Source organism: Equus asinus, chromosome 6, assembly GCF_041296235.1.
Source record: "Equus asinus isolate D_3611 breed Donkey chromosome 6, EquAss-T2T_v2, whole genome shotgun sequence".
NCBI lineage: Eukaryota > Metazoa > Chordata > Mammalia > Perissodactyla > Equidae > Equus > Equus asinus.
In genome coordinates, this window is record NC_091795.1 from 15,731,787 (window position 1) to 15,755,804 (window position 24,018).

General features: G+C 46.9%; 1 protein-coding gene across 22 annotated transcripts in view; it reads right to left on the bottom strand.

The window, feature by feature from the left end:
* INPP4A (inositol polyphosphate-4-phosphatase type I A) overlaps nt 1-24,018 on the bottom strand; it is a 132,456-nt gene that overhangs the window by 38,118 nt on the left and 70,320 nt on the right. For 14 of the 22 annotated variants that reach the window (XR_006529494.2, XR_011503863.1, XR_006529495.2 and 11 more), the window contains 12 exons: nt 23,047-23,255; nt 22,341-22,385; nt 15,825-15,943; nt 13,446-13,562; nt 13,082-13,161; nt 11,351-11,462; nt 10,380-10,470; nt 9,778-9,925; nt 6,827-6,957; nt 4,565-4,669; nt 3,927-4,035; nt 1,633-1,650 (listed from right to left, as the gene is read on the bottom strand). Coding sequence is in view for 17 of the 22 variants with exons in the window: in XM_070511682.1 (XP_070367783.1) it covers nt 1,633-1,650; nt 3,927-4,035; nt 4,565-4,669; nt 6,827-6,957; nt 9,778-9,925; nt 10,380-10,470; nt 11,351-11,462; nt 13,082-13,161; nt 13,446-13,562; nt 15,825-15,943; nt 22,341-22,385; nt 23,047-23,152 (1,181 nt within the window). In the remaining 5 variants the exon portion in view is untranslated. The remainder of the gene's footprint in view (nt 1-1,632; nt 1,651-3,926; nt 4,036-4,564; nt 4,670-6,826; nt 6,958-9,777; nt 9,926-10,379; nt 10,471-11,350; nt 11,463-13,081; nt 13,162-13,445; nt 13,563-15,824; nt 15,944-22,340; nt 22,386-23,046; nt 23,256-24,018) is intronic. The other 8 variants (XR_011503864.1, XR_011503862.1, XM_044772941.2 and 5 more) reach the window with 1 other exon arrangement.

Sequence of the window (24,018 nt, forward strand, 5' to 3'; positions counted from 1 at the left end):
CTCTGGCTGGAATGGGTGTCCCATCCTTCATGGAATGATGGGCCCTGACTGGTCTCCTCAAAGAGCTGTCCTGTGGGTTTTGGGGAAGAGTGAGAAAGTGGAGTACCAGACCCTCCATCGCTTCTCCAGGAGCTGAAGGTCACACGGTCAGGGCTTGAGACCCTTCCCTGCTGGGCTCTTTCCCAAGATGGGTCACCAAGAAACTGCCCTGCCCTGTCCCTTGATGGACTCTGGGGTGAACATGCAAAACCCGAAAACCAAAGCACCCCAGAGAGAAACAACACCCAAGCCCACACACCACAATGAAAGACGATGGATTTGCCAGAAGCCCATGCAGCAGACCGCGATCAAGCCCGAGTGGTCTGACAAGAGTCATTCCACAGCACGATGTGCACACAACTACTTTCCAACCTGCAATCACTCTTCCAAATGAATAGCTGCCATTTAAGACAATTCAGTCTTAAAAATACAATCCCAAAATAGAATTTTAAAAAATCTATTCCTTCCCAGGCCCCAGTGTGAACTGCGTGTAGATCTACATGTGTGAATGTGCTGGCTGTGTATACTTCAACAAACACACACCCTGCCCCAAGTCCGGGAGAAAAGCATCCCCTACACCGTGTTCTTATAGCTCACGCTCTAGTAACAGCAATCGGGGACTTAGGCACGGGAGGTATATGGCGGGGTGAGAAAGAATAAATGTCAAAGAGCTGCTGTTCGGGAATGATCATGAATATACAAGCACATGTGCTCAACCTAGTCCTAAAAATGGGGAAAGCTGAAGAGGCCCCGGGGGGTGCGGGAGGGGGGAAGCAGTGTTTCTCAGGACTTCCTGCTGTCACATGTCCCCAGCAGAGCCCTGACATCTTAGGCAGGGCCCAGCCACGGCTCCTGAGCCTCAGCAGCTCCAAGGTGGCAGCAATCCTGAAGGGCTGAGGTCCTACTGGACCTGTTGCCAGAAGCGGTACCACTGCAGAGCCCCGACTCTGGGCCTAGGTAAGCACTTCGGGCATGACTGGGGAGGGCCTGGGGGCAGCAGTGGGGACCCCCAGGCAGCAGTCACGGTGGTTTCTGGTTGCCACTTAATTCTTTGGTGGAAAAAGCCACTTGGTTATATTAATTCTTGGTTTGCCCTCCAGGGATAAAACGGACCCTAGTACCACTGTTTTCAAAATCTGCATAAACTATTAAGCATCATGAAAACGTAAACTTGCTTCGTTCCTACAAGAGGTGACGGTGAAGTGGAAACTGAAAAACCCCAGATTCTTGTAAAAGAAGCCAGAAAGGGATTCCCAACCACACAAATTGGCTGACCTGAAACCCTAGCACCCAGGGCCTTGCCCGGCCAAGGCTCTTCCTCACTCTGGGAGAGACAGAACCGGGTCTTCTCTCAGAGTGAGCGCAAGAAAGAACCGCTGCCAGACTGTAAAGGTAAACCAGCAGACTGGATATCGGCTATTCATTATCAAAGAACATTGCAGTTGGAAGGGAGAATTCTGTCTACGAGTCTATAACTAGGAGCCCACGGTGGTACCAAGGGGGCAGGCACCTCACAGAGGAGGGACGGCACAGGCTTTCTCTGCATGAGAGCAAGGCCCAAACAGACACTCTCTCCACAGACAGAAAACTCACCAACACTCCTCAAAACTGCTAAAAAAAAAAAGAACCAAAATGAAATATTAACAGTTTGTTAGCAAACATGAAATGCAAACTAAAAAATTAAGAAGCCAAGTTATCTTTTGTCAAAATACTAGAAATCATTTGTTGAGGCCCCGACGACAGGGACATTTAAACTTGTGAGCCCAATGTGCTTGTTCATCAGAGCTACATCAGTGCTCAAGCCCCAGGGACACATTCCACTGGCTCTGCATTTAAAGGAAAGTTCAAACGATGAGACCAGTTCTACAAGTAGCTTCATGACATTAGTAGGAAACTAAATAAAAATGTATATTACGTATCCGGAAAATACTACAGAGGCATTTTGGGAATAAGAAGCTCTGAAGCCAACATGCAGAGTAATCAGGTATCAACATGGCGACCTTGCTGGGTCAGGGACAGCCATTGGCGCCCCCTCTTGACTGGCTTTCTCCTCCAGGGCCCGCACGCCATCCTCAAATCACGCTCACACCTCCACACAGCCACATGCAATGCAGCGGCAGACACACAATCTCGGGCTGGCTGTGCAGCGCTGTGGTGGGCACAAGAAGCCTTGTCTTCACCATAATTCCCCGAGGAACACCGGAGTCAGTGAATCCTCAGGCAGGTCTGGTTACCTGGTTTGTCAACGGACGCGCCCTTGGTGGGGATGAATCAAGGTCAAGGAGGCAGTCTGGGAGCCTCCCAGAGAATGCTGCCCCACCCTGAAGGCTGAAATTCCGCTCCTAACCTAGCCCTTTCTTGTTCCTCCTCGGGTCTCCAGGACTCACCCCAGGGCAACCTGTGCACACAACTGAATGGTGACTTCTCACAGTGCTCTCCCTCTCTCCTGCCTGCTGTTCCCGCCTCCAGCCCCACCCCATAGTCAGGGACACTCCTGGCTGCCTCCCTGATCCCCTCAGCCCAATCACTGACCACTGGACCTGACCCATCCCCCCCGTCCTGATCTAGTCCCTGGTCCATTTTCTCAAGTCATGTCCTGACTCCCAGGCAATGGCCCACCGGCCCCTGGCACATGCTAATGCTCTCCACCCGACCTGTTGGGCTCTTTTGAGACTCCCACAGCTTTTGCTTCACCTTCCCTCAAACGGTTCCATTCTCAACTGGTAAGTCTGACCCTTTCACGCCCACATTCTGCAGAGGCGGCCCCATCCTACCTTTAGCTTATTCCTCAGCACCTCAAAAACCTCTGCAACCCCATCAACTTCTCTTGTCCTTTCTAGGATTAACTGCCTAGCCCTGCCTCTTCTATGGTCTCCAGAACCTCGCTCTATCAGCATTCTCTTCTACGTTCCCTCTTTCGCTTCCATCTTTCCTATCAGCCTAAACACATGCTCAAGTCATAATCACCCTGCCCGAACCTGAGACCTTCATGCTACTTCCTCTATTTCACAGTCCAGGAGCTTACAGGATCATCTACACTTATCACCTCCTCTTCCTACACTCGCATCCCTCCATCTATTTAAATCTTGACGGGCCACATTCTGGAAGATCACCAGTGCCTCCCGCATGTCCAACACGACAGCCTTGATTTACAACTCTCTCCCCTTCCCACTACTCCAGCTCTGCAGCACCTTCTGCCTTGTTTCCAGACATGGCACTGCTCGCTCCAAACGGTGCTGCTGACTTTTCTGCTCCTAGGCAAAGTGCAGAGCTCCTCAGATCAGGCCTAGATCTGCCAGCCCTGCATCCCTGGTCACCGACACACAGCCTCACACTGAGCAGGCTGCCCGAGGGGCCAGCTCTCCGCTCAGCTCCTCTCCCCAAGGCACTGGGCCGCCAGCTGCACCTCATGTTGCACTCTGCAACGCCCTTCCTCACCCTGCCTACCTAGAAACTTCCTGCTCAAGACGGTAGCTCCGTGCAGCTCCCTGAGCCTTTTTAAAACTGGAATGCTTACCCTGCAGTCCTTGAGGAAAGGAAACAATCTCTTCCAGGCTTCACGCTTTGTGGTGTTCAACTGACTGACCAGGGACTCTAAAGGACAGCCAAGCTAGTGGAGAATCCACATGGTGCAGCCGCTGAAAGCACCACTTTCAAGGTGGGTTTCAATTTTCTGTTCATTTTGCAGGATCAGGTGCCCTCACCACCCACCCACCTCAGTCGCACACATACAGAGCAGCACAGAGTCCATAGGGCAGCTCCTCCAGCCGCGCAAAAGCAGATTGGATGGCTGGATGTTTTTGCGGTCATATTTTGACTTCTTTTTTTTTAACCTAGGAAGCACCAGACAACTGTACAAGGACCACAAACACCCTCCAAGAACTTACTGTTTCTTGGTCTCTTCAAATTTGTGCAGCTTTTTACGGAGACCTCCTGACTTAAAACCTTGGCAGTGTGCTGCTGGCGCTCCGATGGTGACGATGTCGTAGTTCTGATCTGAATGACAGAAAGCTCTCCTCCATTACTCTGGGCTCAGGCCTGTGGACAAGCCAGCTACAGGGATATGCACACAACTCTGGGACCCTGCCCCTCCAGCCCATTTCCAAGCAGCCTGTGGCTCCCTTAGTCGCACAGCCTGGGCTGTCCAAGGGCCTCTGGAGCCCAGCACCATCATCCCAGCAGAGAGGGGGTTCTGTGGGTCTCAAGGGGGAGCTACAATAGGGCCGGAGACAACTACCCGGCAACGCTCAGTTGCATCCATCCCTCTTTCAGAAGGATGACTGACGGGCAACTTTCGGCCACAGAAACACAAAGGGAAGCTGAAAAGAGGCGAGACAAGAGGAAGGGGTTTGAGCTCTTTATCAAAGACTTTACAAAGGTCCTTGTGACACATCTCTTATCCAGGCTGCCCAGCAGAAGAACACACAGCAAAGGCTGGGGCAGACACAGGCCAGCACAGAGACCAAGTACACAGGAAGAAAAGAAGTGAAACGTGATTCAATGAGAGGAGCAGAAAAATAGTTACCTGATCCTCCATCGTCTTGAACTCTCATCCTTTGTATGTGCAAGTTTGTGGGAACAAATTCTAACTTTTTATCTGCTTTCAAACTGCTTGCTTTAAAGGAGGGACCTAAGAAACAAAGCATGAGAAAACAAAGATCATCAACATGTATCCTGCATTCATGAATGGCAAGGAGCAAAAAGATATTTGAGGATGCTGCTGCAGGTGAGCAGATACGTGTTGGGAGTGGTCCAGAAAATTCCAAGTTTCCCATGAACACATTTCATTTCCAGAGAGCAGGTGGGTGAAATGTTGAAAGGAGGGCAGCTCGCTGGCCACGAAACTGGTTCTGGGTGCTTAGGTAGTGAGTGGAGCCAGGGAGAAGCAGCTTCAGGAGGCTATGGCAATGGTCCTGTGCCTTACCACGACTCAGCTCTCAATGGGGAGGTCTAACACAAAGACTTGATTTTGTGCAACACGACATCAACACAACTATAAAGAGCAAACGGGTCCATGCCAGGAAGTACCTGCTCCAACTCCAGAGACTGCCATCATCCAAGATCTAAGAAATTGGTTCAACCAGAGCAACAGATCTCAATTCTGAAACATGATGAAGAGGTCTGCTCATCACCCAGGTCTATCAAGGTGAATAAATGCTACACAGCAGGGATTCTGGCCCTCTGAAACACACTCACACTTGTTCCCTTCTTTACAACCAGGGAGTTAAGGAGGTTGGATGATGTTTTGTAACATACATCCACAATTTTATCTCTATAATCAGAATCCATAACTAATAAAGTGAAGAACCACCTGCCTTGAAAAGAAAGGGATTACAAATTAAACTGACAGAAGAATAGAAAAAATAAACATTCCCTCTAGTGAAAAAGATCCACTTATTTTGTCAGTATACAAACTGCAGACCAGCAGCGTCTGTCTGGCATTTGTCACATGAGCTCGTTCTCTAGAGCCTAATACTTAAAGGGTGGCCCACAGATCGATCAGCAGCTTGGGCATCCCAGGAGCCCGTTCGAAATGCAAAATCCCAGGTCTGCATTTTAACAAGATTCTCTGGGGATTTAGGTGCACACTGACATTTGAGAAGCTCTGCTCCAGAAAACTCAAAGTGTGTGGGTTTCAGACTTTCTCAGATAACAGGCATCCAAGCGTGGATGGGTCCCTAAGTTCCTTCAGGCAAACACTGCCATTTCTCTTAGAAATGCACTTAGAGCCATTCTTGAGATTCAAACCAAAACCAGGGCACCCTGTCTTGTTGTCATGCTTGTATTTGGCCCAGCCAAGTTCATGGACAGGTTTATGTTCCGTGTCAAAACCATATTAATCTCCTTAAATCCTAAAATTCCATTATGTAGAGGAGAAGGAGGGAAGAATCTAAAGATAGAGAATGAAGTAACGAAAAAACAAAATAAGAAAAGTAAAAAGGCAATAAAAAGGGTATGGAGTTATGAACAGTCTTCAAAATCTACCCAGGGGCCAGCCTGGTAGTGCAGGGGTTAAGTTTGCACGGTCCGCTTCAGCGGCCCAGGGTTCGCTGGTTCGCATCCCAGGTGCAGACATGGCACCGCTGGTCAAACCATGCTGTGGCAGGCATCCCACATACAAAGTAGAGGAAGATGGGCAGGGATGTTAGCTCAGGGCAAGTCTTCCTCTGCAAAAAAAGAGGAGGATTGGCGGTAGATGTTAGCTCAGGGTTAATCTTCCTCAAAAGAATAAAAATAAAAATAAAAATAAAAAAATAAATCTACCCAGAGAAGTGTTTTGAAAATCAAATGGCATCTTTCAAGAAGAAAAGGTGAGGTGTCTGCACTTCACTTTCTCTTCTAAGCCTTAAAATGGAGAGTCCCATTCAGACAACTTATATGTTCAATAAAAGGACTATTGAATATTTAAACTGGAAAATCTAGGAAACTGCTTTGTCTCAAGGTAAATGGCCTACATCCTTTTGGTCATTTCACTGATATCAGACCAAGATGAAGAAATCAAAGGAACCAAGAACCTGTGATTTTGTGTCCCTAAATTTCGTCCTACGGCGGTTGTTTTGGCAGATGACACCACAGAAGGAACTGTCAAGGCAATTCACAGATGTCTTCCTCATTAAGATCTGAAAAATCCATATTGGAAAGAATTCACACCTACACAAGAATCTATTTTTAAAAGTCCATTAGCATGTCTGTCAGTGAGAGTATTTGAGCGACCTTGGGTTGCAGATTCCTAGCCAGGAAAATGGAGTGCACGTGTGCCGTGATGAGGACAAGACCCAGCACCCACCTTTGTATTGATGGAGGTCGGTCAGGTTCTCCTGGTATATGAGGATGATAGTCTGATACTGAGTGACAATCTGGCGTCGGAGGCTCTCCCAGCAAGGGGACAGATCCCCCAACTCCTCCAGTTCACACACCCTGCAAGAAGACCACATGTCAGGCCGTGGGGCCGGCTGGCTGCCCTGGAGAGCCACAGGAGTCCCAGGCACCCCAGAGAACAACACGTGCACGGAAGCATCACTGACGCCCAGGGAGGGCCCAGGACAACGGCTACCCACCCTGCAAGTCTAAAGGGCGAGCAGCGGGGCAGGGGGACAGCCTGCTCCAGGAGGAATGGCTCTATGAAAGGGAGACCACTGACTGTGTGAAAAAGCGCAGAAAGAAGCTTTTCAGAGAAACTCAGTCAAACGTTCAAGGAAAACTAAGTGGGGGAGGGGAGGGGAGAGAGGCTGTAGGGGAGCAGCCCCTTGCCTGTGTCCACAAAGGCCGCATAGGCGAAGGCTTCAACACAGCCCGCCTGAGTATGGGCAGGACAGAATGATATAGGACCCTCCCGGGACATGAGAGCATTGCAGGCCTGTGAGCAGCTGCTACGGGGCCATCCCCGCCTCCCCTCTCAATCTCCCCCAGGGGCTGTCATGAGATAGTTTCTCACTGCCTCCCTGGTTCTGGTGAGGAATGGGGCTCCCTGCCTCCCTTAAGAACAGCTGCAGAACATAACCTGCTCGGCTGCAGTCTACAGCTGGCTGCTCAGCAACGGGGGCCCACAGCTCCTGCCACGGTCATCTGGCCCTTTCGGTTTCAATGTTGTCCTTTTTAGGTATGGGACAAGGACCATGGGGAGCTGGTGACTCTAGCTAGGATTCTTTTCTCCGTCTACGTAAGTAATGAACTAACTCTAAAAGTGTCATGGGGGGAGGAGAAGGGAATGGGGGAAGAGGAGAAAGAAAAAGAGGCTTTATGTTCAGAAAAGTAAAAGCTGTGTAAGAAGTGAAATATAAACGTCTTAGCTCAGCAGTAAAATAGCGACATAATCAGAATAATGAAAACACAAGATGGATTAGGGAAAAAAAAGGATAACCATATTAGGAAAATGGGGAATGGAAAGTACAAAGGACCTAAAAGCTTCATCACAAGATATCAGCTAATCCCTGAAATTCATTAAGGAAGAGAGTACGCCACCCATATATTTAAAAACACAGCAGTAAACACTAAAATGGCTAAAAGTGGCTGTTTCTGAGAAGTAGATCAGAAAGGAGAGGTCTCCAAGGTTCATGTTTTTGTTAAAAGCCTTCTGGCACTATTTGGCTTTTTATACTATGCACATTTTCCTTTGAGGAAAAAAAAAAAGCTAATTTTAGAAAAGTTTTTAGGACTCTACCAAATTGTCTGAAGTTAAAAAAGAGTTGCACCATTTTATTAAGTTAGCAAAATCAATGTGGCAGAACGCCAAGGACAGGCAAGGCTGCGGTGAGATCTACGTCCTTGCTCGCCGTAGCCAACTGGCCCCACTGCCCCGGGTCTGCTCGTGAGCACACAGGCCTGCCAGCCTCAGCTACTGCTGACCCCTCTCTCTGGATGTCTTTGCCTGTCCGCTTCATGTGGCTCCTTCTTACGCTTTGGGTGTCAGCTTAATGTCACAGTCGCACGGAGGCCTGCCCAGACCACCTCCTCCTTCTCACAGCCCCCTTTTAATTTCCGCACACCACTGAACACATCAGGGCGCTGCGTGTGGCCCCCAGTTCTCCGTTACTGACTGTCTCCCACGGTCTGTGTCGCTCATCAAGAAGCCTCCCACGCTGAGCACAGCACCAGCCGCACGGCGGGTGTGAAAAACAACAACAACAACAAAACCCTCAGAACCACAGCACTTGGTAGATGAATGAACTCTTCAAAGTTAGAGTACACTGAATAATGGGAAATTAGGCCATAAGTAAAAATTATAACACAAAACTGAAGATAATGGAGAAGTAGATGGTAGCCAGATAAATACATACAAATATGGAAAAGCTGAAGGGGAATTTTTAAAAATTAAAATCACTCTATAAACTATGTAGAGAGGGAGAAAGCAGCTCATTGCATTATTCTTGTCATTTTTCTAAGTTAGAATATTTTTTAAGACAAAAAATTAAAACAAAATAGCTCTATTAAAACAGCAGAATTCTGACTGCATTGTTTCCTCTCATGCTTCTATTATATTCTGTTTACAATTAACATCGTTTTATGACAAGGAGTAGAAATGAGAGTCTGAGGCCGATGAGAGACATAATCTGCAATGCCGGCCCCACCTCTCAGGCCTTCTCTGCCTCAGGATCAAGGAAACACGCCCTGGGCTGAGAGATGTGGAGGACCAGAGTGCACACTTAGCCTTCTGGAGCCCGTATCGCTCGCTGTGGTACCCTAGGAAAGCAGTGACCCAGGCAGCTATAACCAAAGAATGACCAGATATAGTCACGCCATCACTTAACAATGGGATATAATCTGAGAAATGCGTTGTTAGGTGGTTTTGTCATTGTGTGGACGTCATAGAGTGCACTTACACAAACCTAGATGGTGTAGCCTACTACACACCTAGGCTACATGGTACTAATCTTATGGGACCACCGTCGTATACGCAGTCTGTCGTTGACCAAAGTGTCATTATGAGGCACGTGACTGTATTTCTAACTTTCTAAGGCCAGGTGAAAGGGGAAAGGAGAGAAGGGAAGGGAGCAGGTACTGAGTGCTGGGCACACATCTGGTGCTTCAGGCATGTTATCTTGTGAAGTCCTCACACAGGGATGCCGGGATACAGATGAACAATCTGAGGCTTTGGCAGGCCCAGGCCACAGAGCAGGCAAGTGGCACAGGCTGGGTTTGCAGCCTGGACTGAGGCCAGGGCTCTACCCACCTTATCTCAGAGCTTTCAAGAAAGGAAGGGGCACATGACGTGGGGGTGATGGGTGGTCAGCTACTCACCTGGCCGCATCTTCTTCCAGCAGGAGCTTCACAAACTGCCGGGGCACGTGCAAGGAGAGCACACTCTCCGCCATCTGCTCCAGGATCCTCAGGTGGTTGCCGTCGGTGGTGGGGAACCGGTACATGCGGCAGATGGCGCCACCGAATACTGCAGGGGAATTCAGGGGAGACAGGGGCTGTGAGAGCTGGCGGCAGACCTGCACGTGCGGCCTCCTCCCCAGGCCCTCAGTGGTGCTGACACCTTCAAGTCTTCTTACTGTTCATCTCAATGGAATTAAGACATTTAAACCAAAAACCCACCAATCAACTGAGCCTGAACGCTTCTCCCCCATAATATGCAATCTTCTTGCCCAGAATGTGTAATGACCTCTAAAGTCTGAGGGGCTGGGAGGCTGTCAGTCACCAAACCCAACACTAAACAACAGGGCGTGAAAAGAGGGAGGGGCCCCCTTCCTTGGAGTACTCCTAACTCTCCATATGCTGGCACAAAGAACGCAGGCAGTAGGGAGGTGACATATAGAACGGGAGGGGAGGAAGGATGACCACGGTCCGAGCGGACACTCACAAGAGTGGCACGAGTACCAACGGAGGAAGCTGCTCACCCGATTTCAGTAAAGTGTCTTTTCGCAAAGAAGCATATTTGGATCGGATTCCCAAGGCCTCGGTCAAGCTCTCATCAACAGGCAGAACCATCTAATAACACGTACAGAGGGGCACAAGAAACCCGTGAGAGCAGAGCACTCAGGAGGAGGGTGGCCTGAGTACACCACAAAAGAACTCTCCAAATTACCACCCACCCCGAACTCCGCAGTAAACACTCCACCCAGCCACAAACCAATCCACCTCCCGGTATACAGAACACGTTCCACGCACACAGAATTTTCTAGAAATGCGTGTCTTTCGACAAAGTCTCTTCACCTTGTGTTTCAGGGTTCTGATGTGTAAAACGAAGGGGCGGGAACAGACGTTGCCCAGGAGTATTTCCAGAGCTGATGTTCTGTGCTTATTTTGGGTAAAATGAGATACCTCTGTATTTTACAATAATGACTACTTACCAGTGTTCAGGCTCCTAAATTAGAATTCTAGTTTGAGAGCACCGAGTATGTGTGTGAGAGAGTGTGTGAGAGAGGGCGTGGGAGAGAGGGTGAGGGAGAAAGAGTGAGGGAGGTGGAGAGGAAAAGAGGATGTGTGAGAGGAGGGGTGCAGCACTGAGTGTGCGTTAAGGCGAGCGTGGCACCTGTTGTCTGGGAGGAACATCTTAACAAAACATCACAGATGCTCTGGGGCCCATCTCACACCCCCACAAGCCCTCCCTCCCCGCCTGACTGCAGCTTCTGAGGCCAGGTGCCCGCCCACTCGCTCCGCCCGCTCTCTGGAGGTGGCCAGCATGGTCAGAGCAGAGGGGCCTGCTCCCTGAGGGGCTGCTTCCTCTCTACTTTGAGAAGTGCCTGGAGGACACGTCCTCTGGAGGCAGCATCAAGCAGCAGGCCCTGCCCTGCCCTTCCCTGAGCACAGAGGCAAGTCCACCTACTCCTCCCACTCCTAATGGAGAGCAGGAAGGCGGTGTGCTCACCCTCCCATTGACGGTGTCCAGAGACCGGGTCACGGGGGGCCGCTGGTCTGACTTCTCCTCCATTTGCCAGCCGATCACAGTGATGTTACCCACGCGGTCACTCTCTGCAGACCTGCAACGAGCAATGTGCTTTAGCAAGCGGTGGCATGACGGTGCTTCATTTTCTGCTTAAATGCAAAGCTCAGCCATCCTGGGGTACTGGGGGCTCCTGTGGGCACCAGGATCCAGCAAGTTGGTCAGTCAGTGAGCATTCACTGCATGCACAAGCTCTGGGGACACAGACAAGGACACCATGGGGGCAGAGAGGAGGACTGCATCTGAGAAGGGATCAACCACCACAGAGAAGTATGGACGTGCCTGGTGGAGTCGGAGGGGAGGAGTCAATGCTTGCTTGGGAGGCGCCCCTCAGGCCCTGGGCTGACCCCTGCCCCAGAGAGTTATGGGGACATACCCTGGAATGACAACTGGAGGGCACCTTCTTCTGCCACTGGACCCCTTTCTGCTCCTTCCCACCTCACCTTCAAGCTTTGATTAGCTTCAAGGCCTAGGCCTGGACCCCAAATAAGCCAAGGTCCCCAGAGTTTCCCAAAGCCTCTGAATCCTGACATGACACAGCTGATGCTACTCTAGCCCCAGTCAGCTTCACCTGAGACCCTTCAGGGTGGCTGCACACTGCCCAGGCCCATCTGATTCATCCAGGGAAGCCCCAGGGACACCCTGAAGCCTCAGGCTTTTTATTTAAGATGTCTGCCTTAGCCAGGTTCTAAATTTTTCGGTGGTCACATCTACTGACCATTTCCTTTGTGACTTTCTCTCATCGTTCTCATGCGCGGAAAAGTCCTTCCCATGCTATCTGTTCAATAGGCATCTTTAGCTCCTTTTAAACAGGATAACGTCCATTTCTCACACTTAACTCTAATCCAAGTGGAATTACTTCTGGCACGTGCTGCACCTGAGTGTTCTTCTCTGACAGCCCCCCTCACCGTGCGACCCTCTCCTTTCCCCAGACTCCTCCTTCAGGCTGAGTGAGGCTCTCACACACAAAGGATGCTGCAGGGCTCTCACCTGTCCAAAGCCTGCAACATTGTCATCACCGCAGCTTCAGAATGTTGAACTATCTAGCAGGGAATTCACCACCTTTGTCAAAATTTTCTTTGCTACTTTGGACTATTGTTCCAATTTTTACATTATTTTGGAAAAAAACGAACACCATGTCAGGGTTTGGGTGGGAATTGCCCCTAAAATGAATGTGGGAAGGGTTGACATCTTGACATCTTTCATCTTCCCTGCAGGGACACAGTGGGGGGTCCCCCTCCATCCTTTTCTTCCTTCTACAAATATTTACTGAGCACCAGGCACTGTTCCAGGTGCTTAGTACACAGCAATGAAGCAAAACACACAAAAATCTCTGCTCTCCAGGAGATGACATTCTGCTGGGGAGGGGACACAAAACAGACAAATACCTTGAGTCTTATCAGATAGGTGTCTAGGTTTTCCTTTCGGTCTGAGTAGGGTGTGCTCCTATTTCCCACGGATGCCCCACATTTCCATCAGGCCCTCTGACAGGCTGAGTTTTTTATCTTGCCTTGATGGACAAGCACCTTCCCCGCTTAGACTGGCCCCTGGGAGGTAGCAGGGTGCTCTCTCCGTATAGGAAATGGAGCCTTTCCCCACCTGTCCCTGAACCTCACAATTGCAGATCCTTTCAAAGGAACAAAATTAAATACCAACCTTAGTGTTAAATGCAACCTATGATGACTGTCCTGGAGCAGATCTTTGACAACAAATGTTCCAGAGCCCAGTAAATACATCTGAGGAAGGAGGAGGAGAGAGACAGCATTAGTGTGCTCACTTTGTCTCTGCTCCAATTACCAGGCCCCAGGGGAGTCCAGCTGGCTGGGTCCCACAACACACCTGACCCTCATCTCAGGAGCCCAACAGAGACACTCAGAAAGAAATTCCTAAAGACAAACATGTTTGGACATTTGTTAATTTGTGAGCCAGTAGTGAAGTCTATCTTGTGTTCAACTCTCTTTCAAATGATCACAGAACTTTAAAAAAAGGGAGGAAAATCCCACAAACCACATTACTTAACTGTTCCCTGAGATCTATCTTTGACATCATACACGGAGAGTTTGATTTGCGTCATCTGATTGATAAGAGAGTCTTGAAAGAAGGCAATACTGCTTAGAAATATAGGATTGTTGGTTCCCTAGAATAGAAAAGAAAATAACCAGAATATATAGTTGGATTTTTTAAAGTAAATGCTTTTAAAATACATCAACATTTTCAGAATGATAAACTAACATTCCTACAAACTGGGATCAACAGAAATGCTAAAGACGGCTTAAACGGATGTATACAACCCAACACCTACTTTCCAAAAAGGACAAAGCTGTCTGACACAGACCTTTCCAGATCCCGGAACAACAAATGGGCCCAACACACAAGCTGTGGCCAAGGGCTCATTCTAAGGGCTTCTCACTCAGTAGGAGTGATGTTGTAAAATTGAAGCAAGATGAATGTCCACATATATTCTTAGTCTTACAACTTTAGAGGAGTTATGTTTTTGGACCTTCTACTTTGGGTTGTTTCTTTAAGATATATAAACAGGCAGATGAAAGAGGAAATGAACGGCTTAAGTCATTTCTTATTCCTAGACTCCTGGGTTTGGAATAATTAAGGCCTGACTTTTGTAAGGCTCTCCTTTTCTGAGGACCAGTTGCTAATTTCTCGATCCTAGGTGGCCATTTCCCAGCAGCTTAGCCCTACCCTCCTACAGAGGCCTATAATACCATATTCTCTTTCTCAGGCAGTGGTTAACTTCCTCAGCCAAACGGTTAACGGTTCCTGTTTGCACCTGCCCTGGGGTCCATGCCTCTGGCTATGTTCCCTCTGCAGCTCCAAATCCAGTCTCTCAGCACCTGCTGCGCAGCCCCTCCTGAGTGGCCTGCTGGGGCTGAACCTCTCCCTCCATCCACCCTTGGTTACCAAGGAGGCTATAAACCTGAGCATCTGCCCTCTTCTCCTTGGCTCTCAACCCCCAGGAAGGATGAACTCCTCCTGCAAGAGCCACCTCCAGAGCCTCTCTCACAAGCACCCTTTCTTTCCACTCTTTTCCACCACCAGCCAGGTCCTGCATGGCTCCCTCAAGACTGTCTGACCATTTGAGTTAGGACCTCTCTGAAACACAGCCAATCAGGTGACTCCCCCACATAAAAGCCTGCACTAGCCCATTACAAACTCCCTAGCCTGACATTCAAGGCTTCCACTCCCCCACTTATGCGTTTGCACACACGGAACAGGATGAAGTTCTTCTCCAAACGCACATGATGCTCTCCTATTTGCCATGCCTTCGCATAGTTACCACAGAACTCTGGCACGCTCCTCCACATGTGGTCCCCAGACTGGCAGCATGGGCATCACCTCGGAGCTTGTGTAAATGCAGAGTCTTGGGCCCTACCCCAGACCTATTCTCTCAGAATCTCACTAAGCCCCACCACAGGAAGCTTCCTCTGATCCTCAGAGCTGGATGAGATCCCAGCCTCCTGGTGCTATCCTCATCTCTCTAACACTTCCCACACTCTGCAGTGTAGAGATGGAGCCACGTTCACTTACGCTCCCCACCCACAGATGGTAAACTCCTCGAGGGCAGGGACTGCGCCCCAGCGGTCTTTGTATCATCCCCAGCGCCCAGCACTGTGCTTGATGTGTAGGCAGTACTCAACAAAGGCTTAGAAAACAGAACTGTTGGCTTGAACTTGGAAATAAGTTTCCAAGAGAATGAAAAAGGATGGTCTATCCTCCAAAATGTAAATCTAGGGAAGAGGTGGAAATTCAGTTTAAGTGTGCTTGAGACACCTAACTCACAGAGAAGCTCACATCACAAATAGAACCCTGCAGAATCTCACACCAGCAACTCCTACACTTAGTTTCATAACTTATGTAATGTGCTCAATTATCTAAAAAGATTTTATAAAATTTCCTCAGTGAAGGTATATCATGTAACTTAACATAAAAAGTAAACATGTAACACACAACTCAAAAATCTTTAAAGATAAAAACCAATACAAATAAGAGTATGCCCTGGTGAGAAGGATGGTTAATAGTTAATACTCTCCAAACTTTGATTAACAAGAACAGTTCTCTAAAAGTAGCAGCTAACCAGAAGTGACAAGGAAGAATTAGGTCTTACCTCTTAAAATGCAATCAACCTTACAGAATCATTTTTCAAAAATAACTAGCTACTCGCTAATCAATAATTGTAAAGGCTATGGCAATTATAAATGCCATCCAGATGAGTAAGTGTGATGAAAAATATCAGTGTACTGAAAACCCGCGGAAAAACAGCAACACAATTCACATAAACATCACTGCAGCTCCAGGTGCTCAGGTCCCTGAACAGCCCTCCCACAGGCCACCCCACCACCAGAGCCCGATGCAGGGCCCGGAGGACGGGGCCGGCAGCACCCACCTCGATGATCTCCGTTTGTGCGTGCTTCGTCCAGAATGCCTGAGGAGGGGTGGTTACACTCACTGCTACAAAACTATTTGGTTTTCGATCTAGTGACGGAGTATGCAGCTCACTGCAAGCTAGAGAATCAAGATGGGAAAGAAATGAATCCTTCAAAATCAAGCTCTGGTTAATTCTCTGTTCCAAACATACTCAAAGACAGCAAAAAAAAATGACACACAAAGGGATGAGACGATCACATTGTCAGCTGTCACACAGAGGTGATTTTTTAAATAAGAAACAGTGTCTTCTTCTTCCACCTCCTTCCCCCATTCCTCATGACAGCCATGCCACACTTGCCTGTGGATGGCTGGAGGGGGATTTCTACGTCCATGGAACGGAGCACAAAGCCAACAATCTCAACAGGGTCTGACCCACAAAGTTTGACCTTAGTAACTAATTGAACTTATGGCCACTTGAGCTAAGCAGTTGCGCAGGCTATGAAATCAAGATACGGCTACACATGCCTGTATCCTATGACTGCAGGGACAGCCCTAAGCTTATGGTGCCCCACAGGTCTCTGTGTGGATGGATGTTGGGAGCAAAGTAAAATTCTATAGCAAAATAAACAAAGCTTTTTTAAAAAACGAAGTCACTGCTCATTTTTTCTCCTTATGAGATTCATATCCAATGCAAGATTACAAAAAATGTTACTTTTCAGAACTAAAGGTACTCTGTAGAACTGTTTCAGTTGGAGAATTTATCCTACTAAGCATTCTGAAATAGACTATAAGACTCAGGTAATTCTATCACAGAAGTGACCCACAGGAAAAATGATCGAACTTCATTGAATCTAACATGCTACCTGTTGTAAAATGCACTACGGAAAAAAAAAGATCCACTACCATTAGACCATGATATGCTGTGGATTTTAACACACTTTCTAATTAAACATATTAAAACATAGAAATTTTCATCTTGGAGTTGATGAAATATATGGCAAATCAAAGCTCAATACCAGTAGAAATAACTAGCCTTTTCCGAGGGGCAGTAAACGCTCCCCAGAGGGCAGGAAGCCTCTGGCGAATTTCCAGAGTTTTGAAACGATGGATTTTGACCACTTTTGCCAGTGTTCTCAACGCCTTAATGGTGGAAAGGATTTCTGGAGGTCCTCACTCTGTCATTCCTGCCCTCACCATTCTCATTCGATTTTTTAAAATGCTCACTGGTGACTTAAAATTCAGAAATTGATTTTTACTTCAAAATACTAATTTTGGTTCTCAGATTATCTCCGTAGTATCTTCTCACGTATCTGTACAAATTTTCATTATTTATTGGTTATAATAAAATACAAAGAGCTCAAGCTTTCAGTTCAATGAGTTTTTCCAGTCATATACACCCATGTAACCATCATCAAAAAAGTAGAGAACTTCTTCCATCAGACTAGAAAGTTCTCCGTCGTACTTCCCCGTCAATTCTCTTACCTCTGTGACCACTTTCGGATTTCTACCACTTTTGTCTGTTCTTGAATTTCATATAAACGGAATGTTTTTGAGATTCATCTATATTGCTATATGTATTGATAATTCATTTTTTTTTAATTGATGAGTTATATTCCATTGTATGAAGGTACCAAAATTTATTTATCCATTCTACTGTTAATGGACATTTGGGTTTTTTCCAGTTTTGAACCGTTATAAATAAAGGTGCCATAAACATTCTTGTTCATGTCTTTTTGGGAACACAGGTTTTTATCTCTTTTGCATAAGCACCTAAGAATGGGGCGGGGTTCGTCTTTATTTTAGTTGTTCTAATGGATGTGCTTTAATCTGTACTTCCGTGATGACTAATAAGCATCTTTTCACCACGTGTTTACTATTCATTTTTATAACTTCTTTTGTCAGGAGTCTGCTCAAGTCTTTTACTCATTCTAAAACTGGATTGTTAACTATTTTATTGTTGACTTGTAAGCATTCTATTCTGGATCTGTCCTTTGTGAGGTACATGTGTTGTGAATATTCTTTTCCCAGTCTGGGTTTATCTACTCATTTTCTTAATGGCATGTTTTGACGGACAGTAATTTCTCATTTTGATGAAGTCCAATTTATCCCATTTTTAATTTTAGAGAGTGGTAGGCAGAAAAATGTCCCTCCCCACCCTCGCAAAAAAAATACCCACGTCCTAATGCCTGGAACCTGTGCATATATTACATTACAGGCAAAAAGGACTTCATAGATATGATTAAGGTCATAGATCCTGACCTGGGGAAATTATTCTAGATTATCTGGGTGGGTTTAATCTAATCACATAAACTCTTAAACGTAGAAGAGGAAGGTGGAAGGGTGAGTCAGAAATATGTGACAATGGAAGAAGAGGCAGGAGAGGTTCAAAGTATGAAAGGCACTCGACCTGCAGTCACTGCTGGCTTTGAACATGGAGGAAGGTGGCCACAAGCCAAGGTGAGCAGCCTTTATCAACTGAGAACTAGCCTCAACTGACAACTAGCAAAGAAATAGGGACCTCAGTCCTCAAACCACAAGAAACTGAATTCTGCCAACAATCTGAATGAGCAAGGAAACAGATCCTCTCCTCAAGTTCCCAGAAAGGAATGCAGCCCAGCTGATACTTTGATCGCTGTTAAGTCTCTGAGCAGAGACCCAGCTGAGTCCATTGGGTTTGCGACCTAAGGGAACTGTAAGATAATAAATTTGTGTTGTTTAAAGGTGCTGAAATTGTGGTAATTTATTTTGGCAGCAATAGCAGACTAAAACATAGAGTGAGTTAGCCTTTGTTTTCTTTTAGAAGCTTCAAGGTTTCACTATTTTTTAAAGTTCTCTTCTATTTCTTCTACTATGTCTGCCTCAGCGGGAATCAGGAATTTGACTGTTCCTCTTGCTCTTCCTCCTTTAAGTTATGCCCTTAAGTGACCCACATCCTGGTCTCTTTCACTTGCCCTTTCATCAGCTGTGGGTTCTTCACAGCTAGGCAAGGTTGGACTATTTGAATCTTTCAAGCCAAGTGGTGGCAGATAGAATAGGTGGCCAAGGGCTAGGAAGACTGATATGTTTAAGGGCTGATGGGCCAACTGCCACCCTCAGAACATGCCTTCCTATAAGTGATATTCTCTCCTGGCCTCATCCCCCACCCAGTCTATCTAAATCTCACCCAATGTTTAATTTCTATCTCAAGTTCCACAGCTTCCAAGGAAGCTTTCTCTCAGCAGCCCACAGTCACATCTCCTTCTGTTTATCACTTACACCACTCTTTTGGCATATTTCCATAGAAACCATTAATCTCTGATATGTATGCTTTGTCTCTGCAACCAGATCATCTGTAATCCCAGCTGAATAAATCTGTTGAGGTAAACTGGTAAAACAAATTCCAAATGCACGTTATTTGACTCAGCAATTCTATACACAAGAGTTTATCAGAAGGAAATAATCAGCAAAATGTATGAAAGATTTATGTACAAGTATGTTCACTGTGGCGGTGTTTATAATGGCAAATTTGAAAAAACTAAATATCCATCGATAGGAGACTGGTTAAAATAAATATGGCACAGCCATACAATAGATTCTATATAGGCATCCACAATGATGAGGCAGATGCCACGTTTATTAAAACGAAAAGAAGCCAGTGATATTTTGCTACATGAAAAACTCCATCTTAAGAACACTAGGATGGCATTTTTGTAAATAATTCCATCACCTCCACAACCAAAAATCATTAAAAATTTCTGTATAGCTGTGTGTGGGTGTAAAAAAGAAAAAAATGTGTGAAAGGATATATACCAAAATGCCAACTGTGATGATCTCTCTGATAAGAGTTTCCTTTTCCTCTAACATTTTCTGTATTAAAGGTTTTAAAATAAATACTTTTTAAATTTTAAACTTTAATTGATTTCTACGTTAAAACAGAACATTTGACCATTCAGTCATCGGGCTCCTGCTCCTCTCCTTTTTTAAAAAATTGTGGCAAAATTCATTTTACATAAAATTTGCTCCCACTTTTTACAGCTATTTCTTTCTCCGAGTACCTAATTAAGGTGACTACATTACCGTTCTTGATTTGCCAGATTCAGAACTGTCCTGATTTCTAGTATAGGCGGGAGATTTTTAATTCAATTACATCAACTCTCATCCTCTCTCTAAACTGATTTAGTTTAGCTCACCTTTTTTGTTTTGTTAAATCCATATTCTGCATTATTAAAGCTATGTATTCACAGCTACATTATGGGTCAAGTGGGATTTCTTTCACTTCTTGCCCGTGTTGGGCCCTGTTCCCTGGATCCCATGTCTTCCTTTTTCTCAGTTTATGCCCTCTTTGGGGTGCAGCATATCCTCCGCTAACTTCCAGAGCAAGGCTGTGGGGGAAGTAAATTTCAATCTCTGTATACCTGAGATAAGTTACTTTCTATCTTCACATTTGATTCATAGTCTGCTTGAGTAAAGAATTCTAGGTGGAAAATATTTTTCTGCTCATATTAAAGGTGTGCCTCACTGAATTCACGTTTCCAATGTCACTTTGCATAAATGCTTTTGAGATTCATCCATGTGGTTGTGTCTATTACTGGTTCATTCCTTTTCCTTGCTGAGTGGTATTCCATTGTATGCACGTACCAAAGTTAGTTTATTTTCCTGCTGATGGACATGTGGGTTGTTTCCAGTGTTGCCTATTATGAATAAAACTGCAATCAACATGCATGTGCCAATCTGTGTGTGCACAAATAAATGTCCATACCCTTTTAAGAATGAGGTACTAGAAGGTGAGTGTGCATGGGAGGGCTAGGTGGGCTCCACGACAGTGATGGGGTGGCTGGCCAGCCTGCTTCTGGTTGGGTTCCAGAAAGCCAGCATCTCTCTGCCTCTTTGGGTGGAATCGGGGTGAGCAGCTTACTTTCTCTACAGAGAGAGCCTCCTGCCTGGAGGAATGAGCCTGGCAGAATTAGGACGAGAGGAAGAAGGCTGGGGAGGGCGAAAGTGGGAGCTTGTTATTCAACAGACTTACACTTAACCCTGTTTTTGTCTGGCCCTTCACTCCACTCTCCTGTGTGCTGATGCACCCCGGCCCAGAGCCTCTCTGCTTCTGAAGTTCCTTGAGAGAACAAACCTCTGGTTCCTGCATGGCTGAGGGAGAATGGTGGAAACCTGAACACAAACTCTTCCTTTAACAAACTTTCCAATAAGCTCCTGCTTTTGTCTCCTTATCTCTCCAGTGCCTTTGGGACAAATCTTCTGCTTGACTGCCACCACTCCCACAGATATGAGGTGTGATCAATCTCCTCTCCATCTACTTCCTCCTTCCAGGTTACATTTTGGGGTTTCCAACCATATCTCAGTGTTTCTGTTCTCATTCTTCCAGATGTCTGAGATGATGGGATGGAAATAGGTTCACTCTTCTGCTGTGAAACTGGAAGTTCTTGGGTTTATCATAATTTGTAAAGAGCAGCAAAGTTCTAGGTTGGGGGCGTGCAAGTATGTGAGAGCCCCAGCAGGGTTAAAGGCTCTTCTCTTGCAACCTCCCTTTCCAGGACACAGCATCATACTCACTGCCCACGGCAGACCAGCCGTCAGTCAGGGCTGGGGAAACCCTCTGAACTTGCTGAGGAGCATTCCATCTGAATCAGAGTTCAATATTAACTTGAGAAAAATGCACTTACATTTTTATGGGTTTAGCAATTTGTCAAAGTCCTTTTGTTTTGTTTTAACCACCATGAGCTTCTTTGTCTCTCAAGCGGTATAGCCACATAGCAATGAGGAAAGCAGTCCAGCAAGGTCAAGCAGCAGGCTCAAGGCTGTGCAGTTAGTTTGCAGCAGAGTTTGGACTAGATTCCAGACCACGTGACTCCCCAGGAGGTGACATGAAAGATGTCACACCATCTCCCAGACACTGACACCAGGCCACTAACCAGTGCTGCCCACCATCTGGGGGATGAAGGGAGGGGAGAGGAACACCAGAGAGCATCGGGCTCTGGAGCAGCATCATCTGTGGCTAACCCACTCTGCTCTCCGACCTCCTGGGTAAGCCATGGTAATGCCACTTTCCTGTTCCTGGAGCTGGCACATTCGACTACAGTTTTTAGTTCACTCTCTGGTCTGATGCTCCTTGAGAGGGAGAGCATGCAGGTGTCATCGCCTCCATTTACAGAGTAGGGGACAGAGGGCTAGAGAGCTAAACTCACTCATGCAGGGCCTTATAGCCAGGGGCTGACCACGCTGGCCCTAACCCCAGTTTCCTCACCCCTCCCTGCCCCTCCCAGAGAGGTAGGAGGATGGAAGGGAGGCTGTCCCTGCAGCTCTGCATGAGCTCGCCTCCCACCCCCCCACCACTGTTGTGGGGGGGAGCACGTGTTCTGGAGATCAAGTCCTGCAGGCACACAGCCCCCAGGCTCCCTCCTACACCCAGGAAGTCCACACCTGCCTCGTGGCTTCATCTTCTGCAGCAGCAGCAGCAAGTTCTCTGAGACAAGCTCATGCCAGTAGTCATGTTTTTGTTTTTAAGCAACATATATTTAAAAAAAATTAAAAAGACACTTACCTAAGCTGAATTCTAAAATGGGCTCATCTGGATCTTGTATATTTCCTAAATAAAAAAGAAATGACAGGAAAAAATCACCCTTAATAAACTTTTCCCTGCTTTTAGATTTTATGTAAAAACCAACACATTTGTGTAATTATTTCACAATACATGTAAATCAAGCTATCATGCTGTACACCCTCAACTCATACAGTGACTATGTCCATTATTTCTCAATAACACTACAGGGGAAGAAACCCCAACACTCTACTTCCCCCCCCCAAAACTGTTACACAAGATGATTTCTTCATTTTCTAAACGTTTTGCTTTTGAGATTCCTAAGAAGTCTTGGACACTAAGACCAAAACCCCTCTTCCTCAAGTCCATACACCTACAACAGGTGGGGCTTACATTCTGGCCTGGCACTCGTCAGAGAGGCACTGTGGACATTCCCACATCATCTACTGGCAAATGAGCCCTGCAGCTGCCCACCCAAACTGGAAAACCACGGGCAGGTTTCAGTGGAGCAGTTCCCAGGAAGAGGGCTGACTTTTCTCTCCCCATTCCGATTCAACCAGAAGGATGCCATACCAGGGCACCGTCCAGCCTGCAGCAGTCACAGTAGGCTCATTCTGGATGGATGCCAGGTGTCCCAGGAGGCAAGTATATGGGACCCAAGCGCTGTGAGCTCATACCAGGAACCTGGTGCAAGCCCTGTGAGGCTTACCTGCCAGAGAGAGGCCAAGCATGTCGGCAGCCACATCGATGGTGGAAGCCCGCTGCATCGCACGGGCCCTGGCACCATGGCGAGGGCTGTGCTCTCTTGCTGTCATGATGTCATTGGTGATGATGTGCTTCCTGTTCCTGGGTCAGACCACGCCTGATTCCCCGGGAAGTGCTGTCACCAAGCCCTAATCCCCTAAGGTGGCAGTAGTCCTGAGAAACGGGAACAAAAGCTGATAAGAAATCCTGGGACGGTGACTGAGAGACACTGTGCTCTCAAGGAGAGAGTATGTGACCTAACACAGGCAAGAGGCAGCGAAGCCAGGGTCCTCTGGCAGGTGAGGGGCCAGGGATGGAGAGTGTGATGAGCCAGGCCCCTTTCAATCACCTCTTCCTCTGCCTCCCCCCCTCCCGCAACACTCTCTCACACACACACCAACATGGTATGACCATGGGATCCTGTAAAGAAATTGGTCTCTCCAACAAAGATTTGTCACGTTAAATGATGGTTTAAATATAATCATAAAATATGGCTTTGGGGCTTTTCTTGTTTGCTTTATTGTGCTTTTCCATTGGCAAGTTTCGCAGAATCTTTAAAATTTTAAATCAATTCACTACAACTTCTATTAGAAGGATAAGAGATGCATGAAGAGGTTTGCCACCCACTGGCTACAGCAAAATGGAGTGGCAGAGGCACACATCTCCAACCTGCCCCCTTTCTTCCCAGAGCTACAGAAACTTCACATGTCTCGGTCTCAGGCTTTCTTTCCTGCAAAACACATACATGATAATCTACATCTAACCACAGTGGATAGTGCTGTGCTGTGGATATGGAAGTCTCTGGGCAAAGTGCCCACTGCACGCTGAATCAGATAGATGCCCTGGCTCAGCACAAACTCACATTCTGCTCTAAGAAGTGGGTTAAGCAGCAAGAAGTGAGTTTCATGTTTTTCCAAAACACTACACTTCCTGCTGT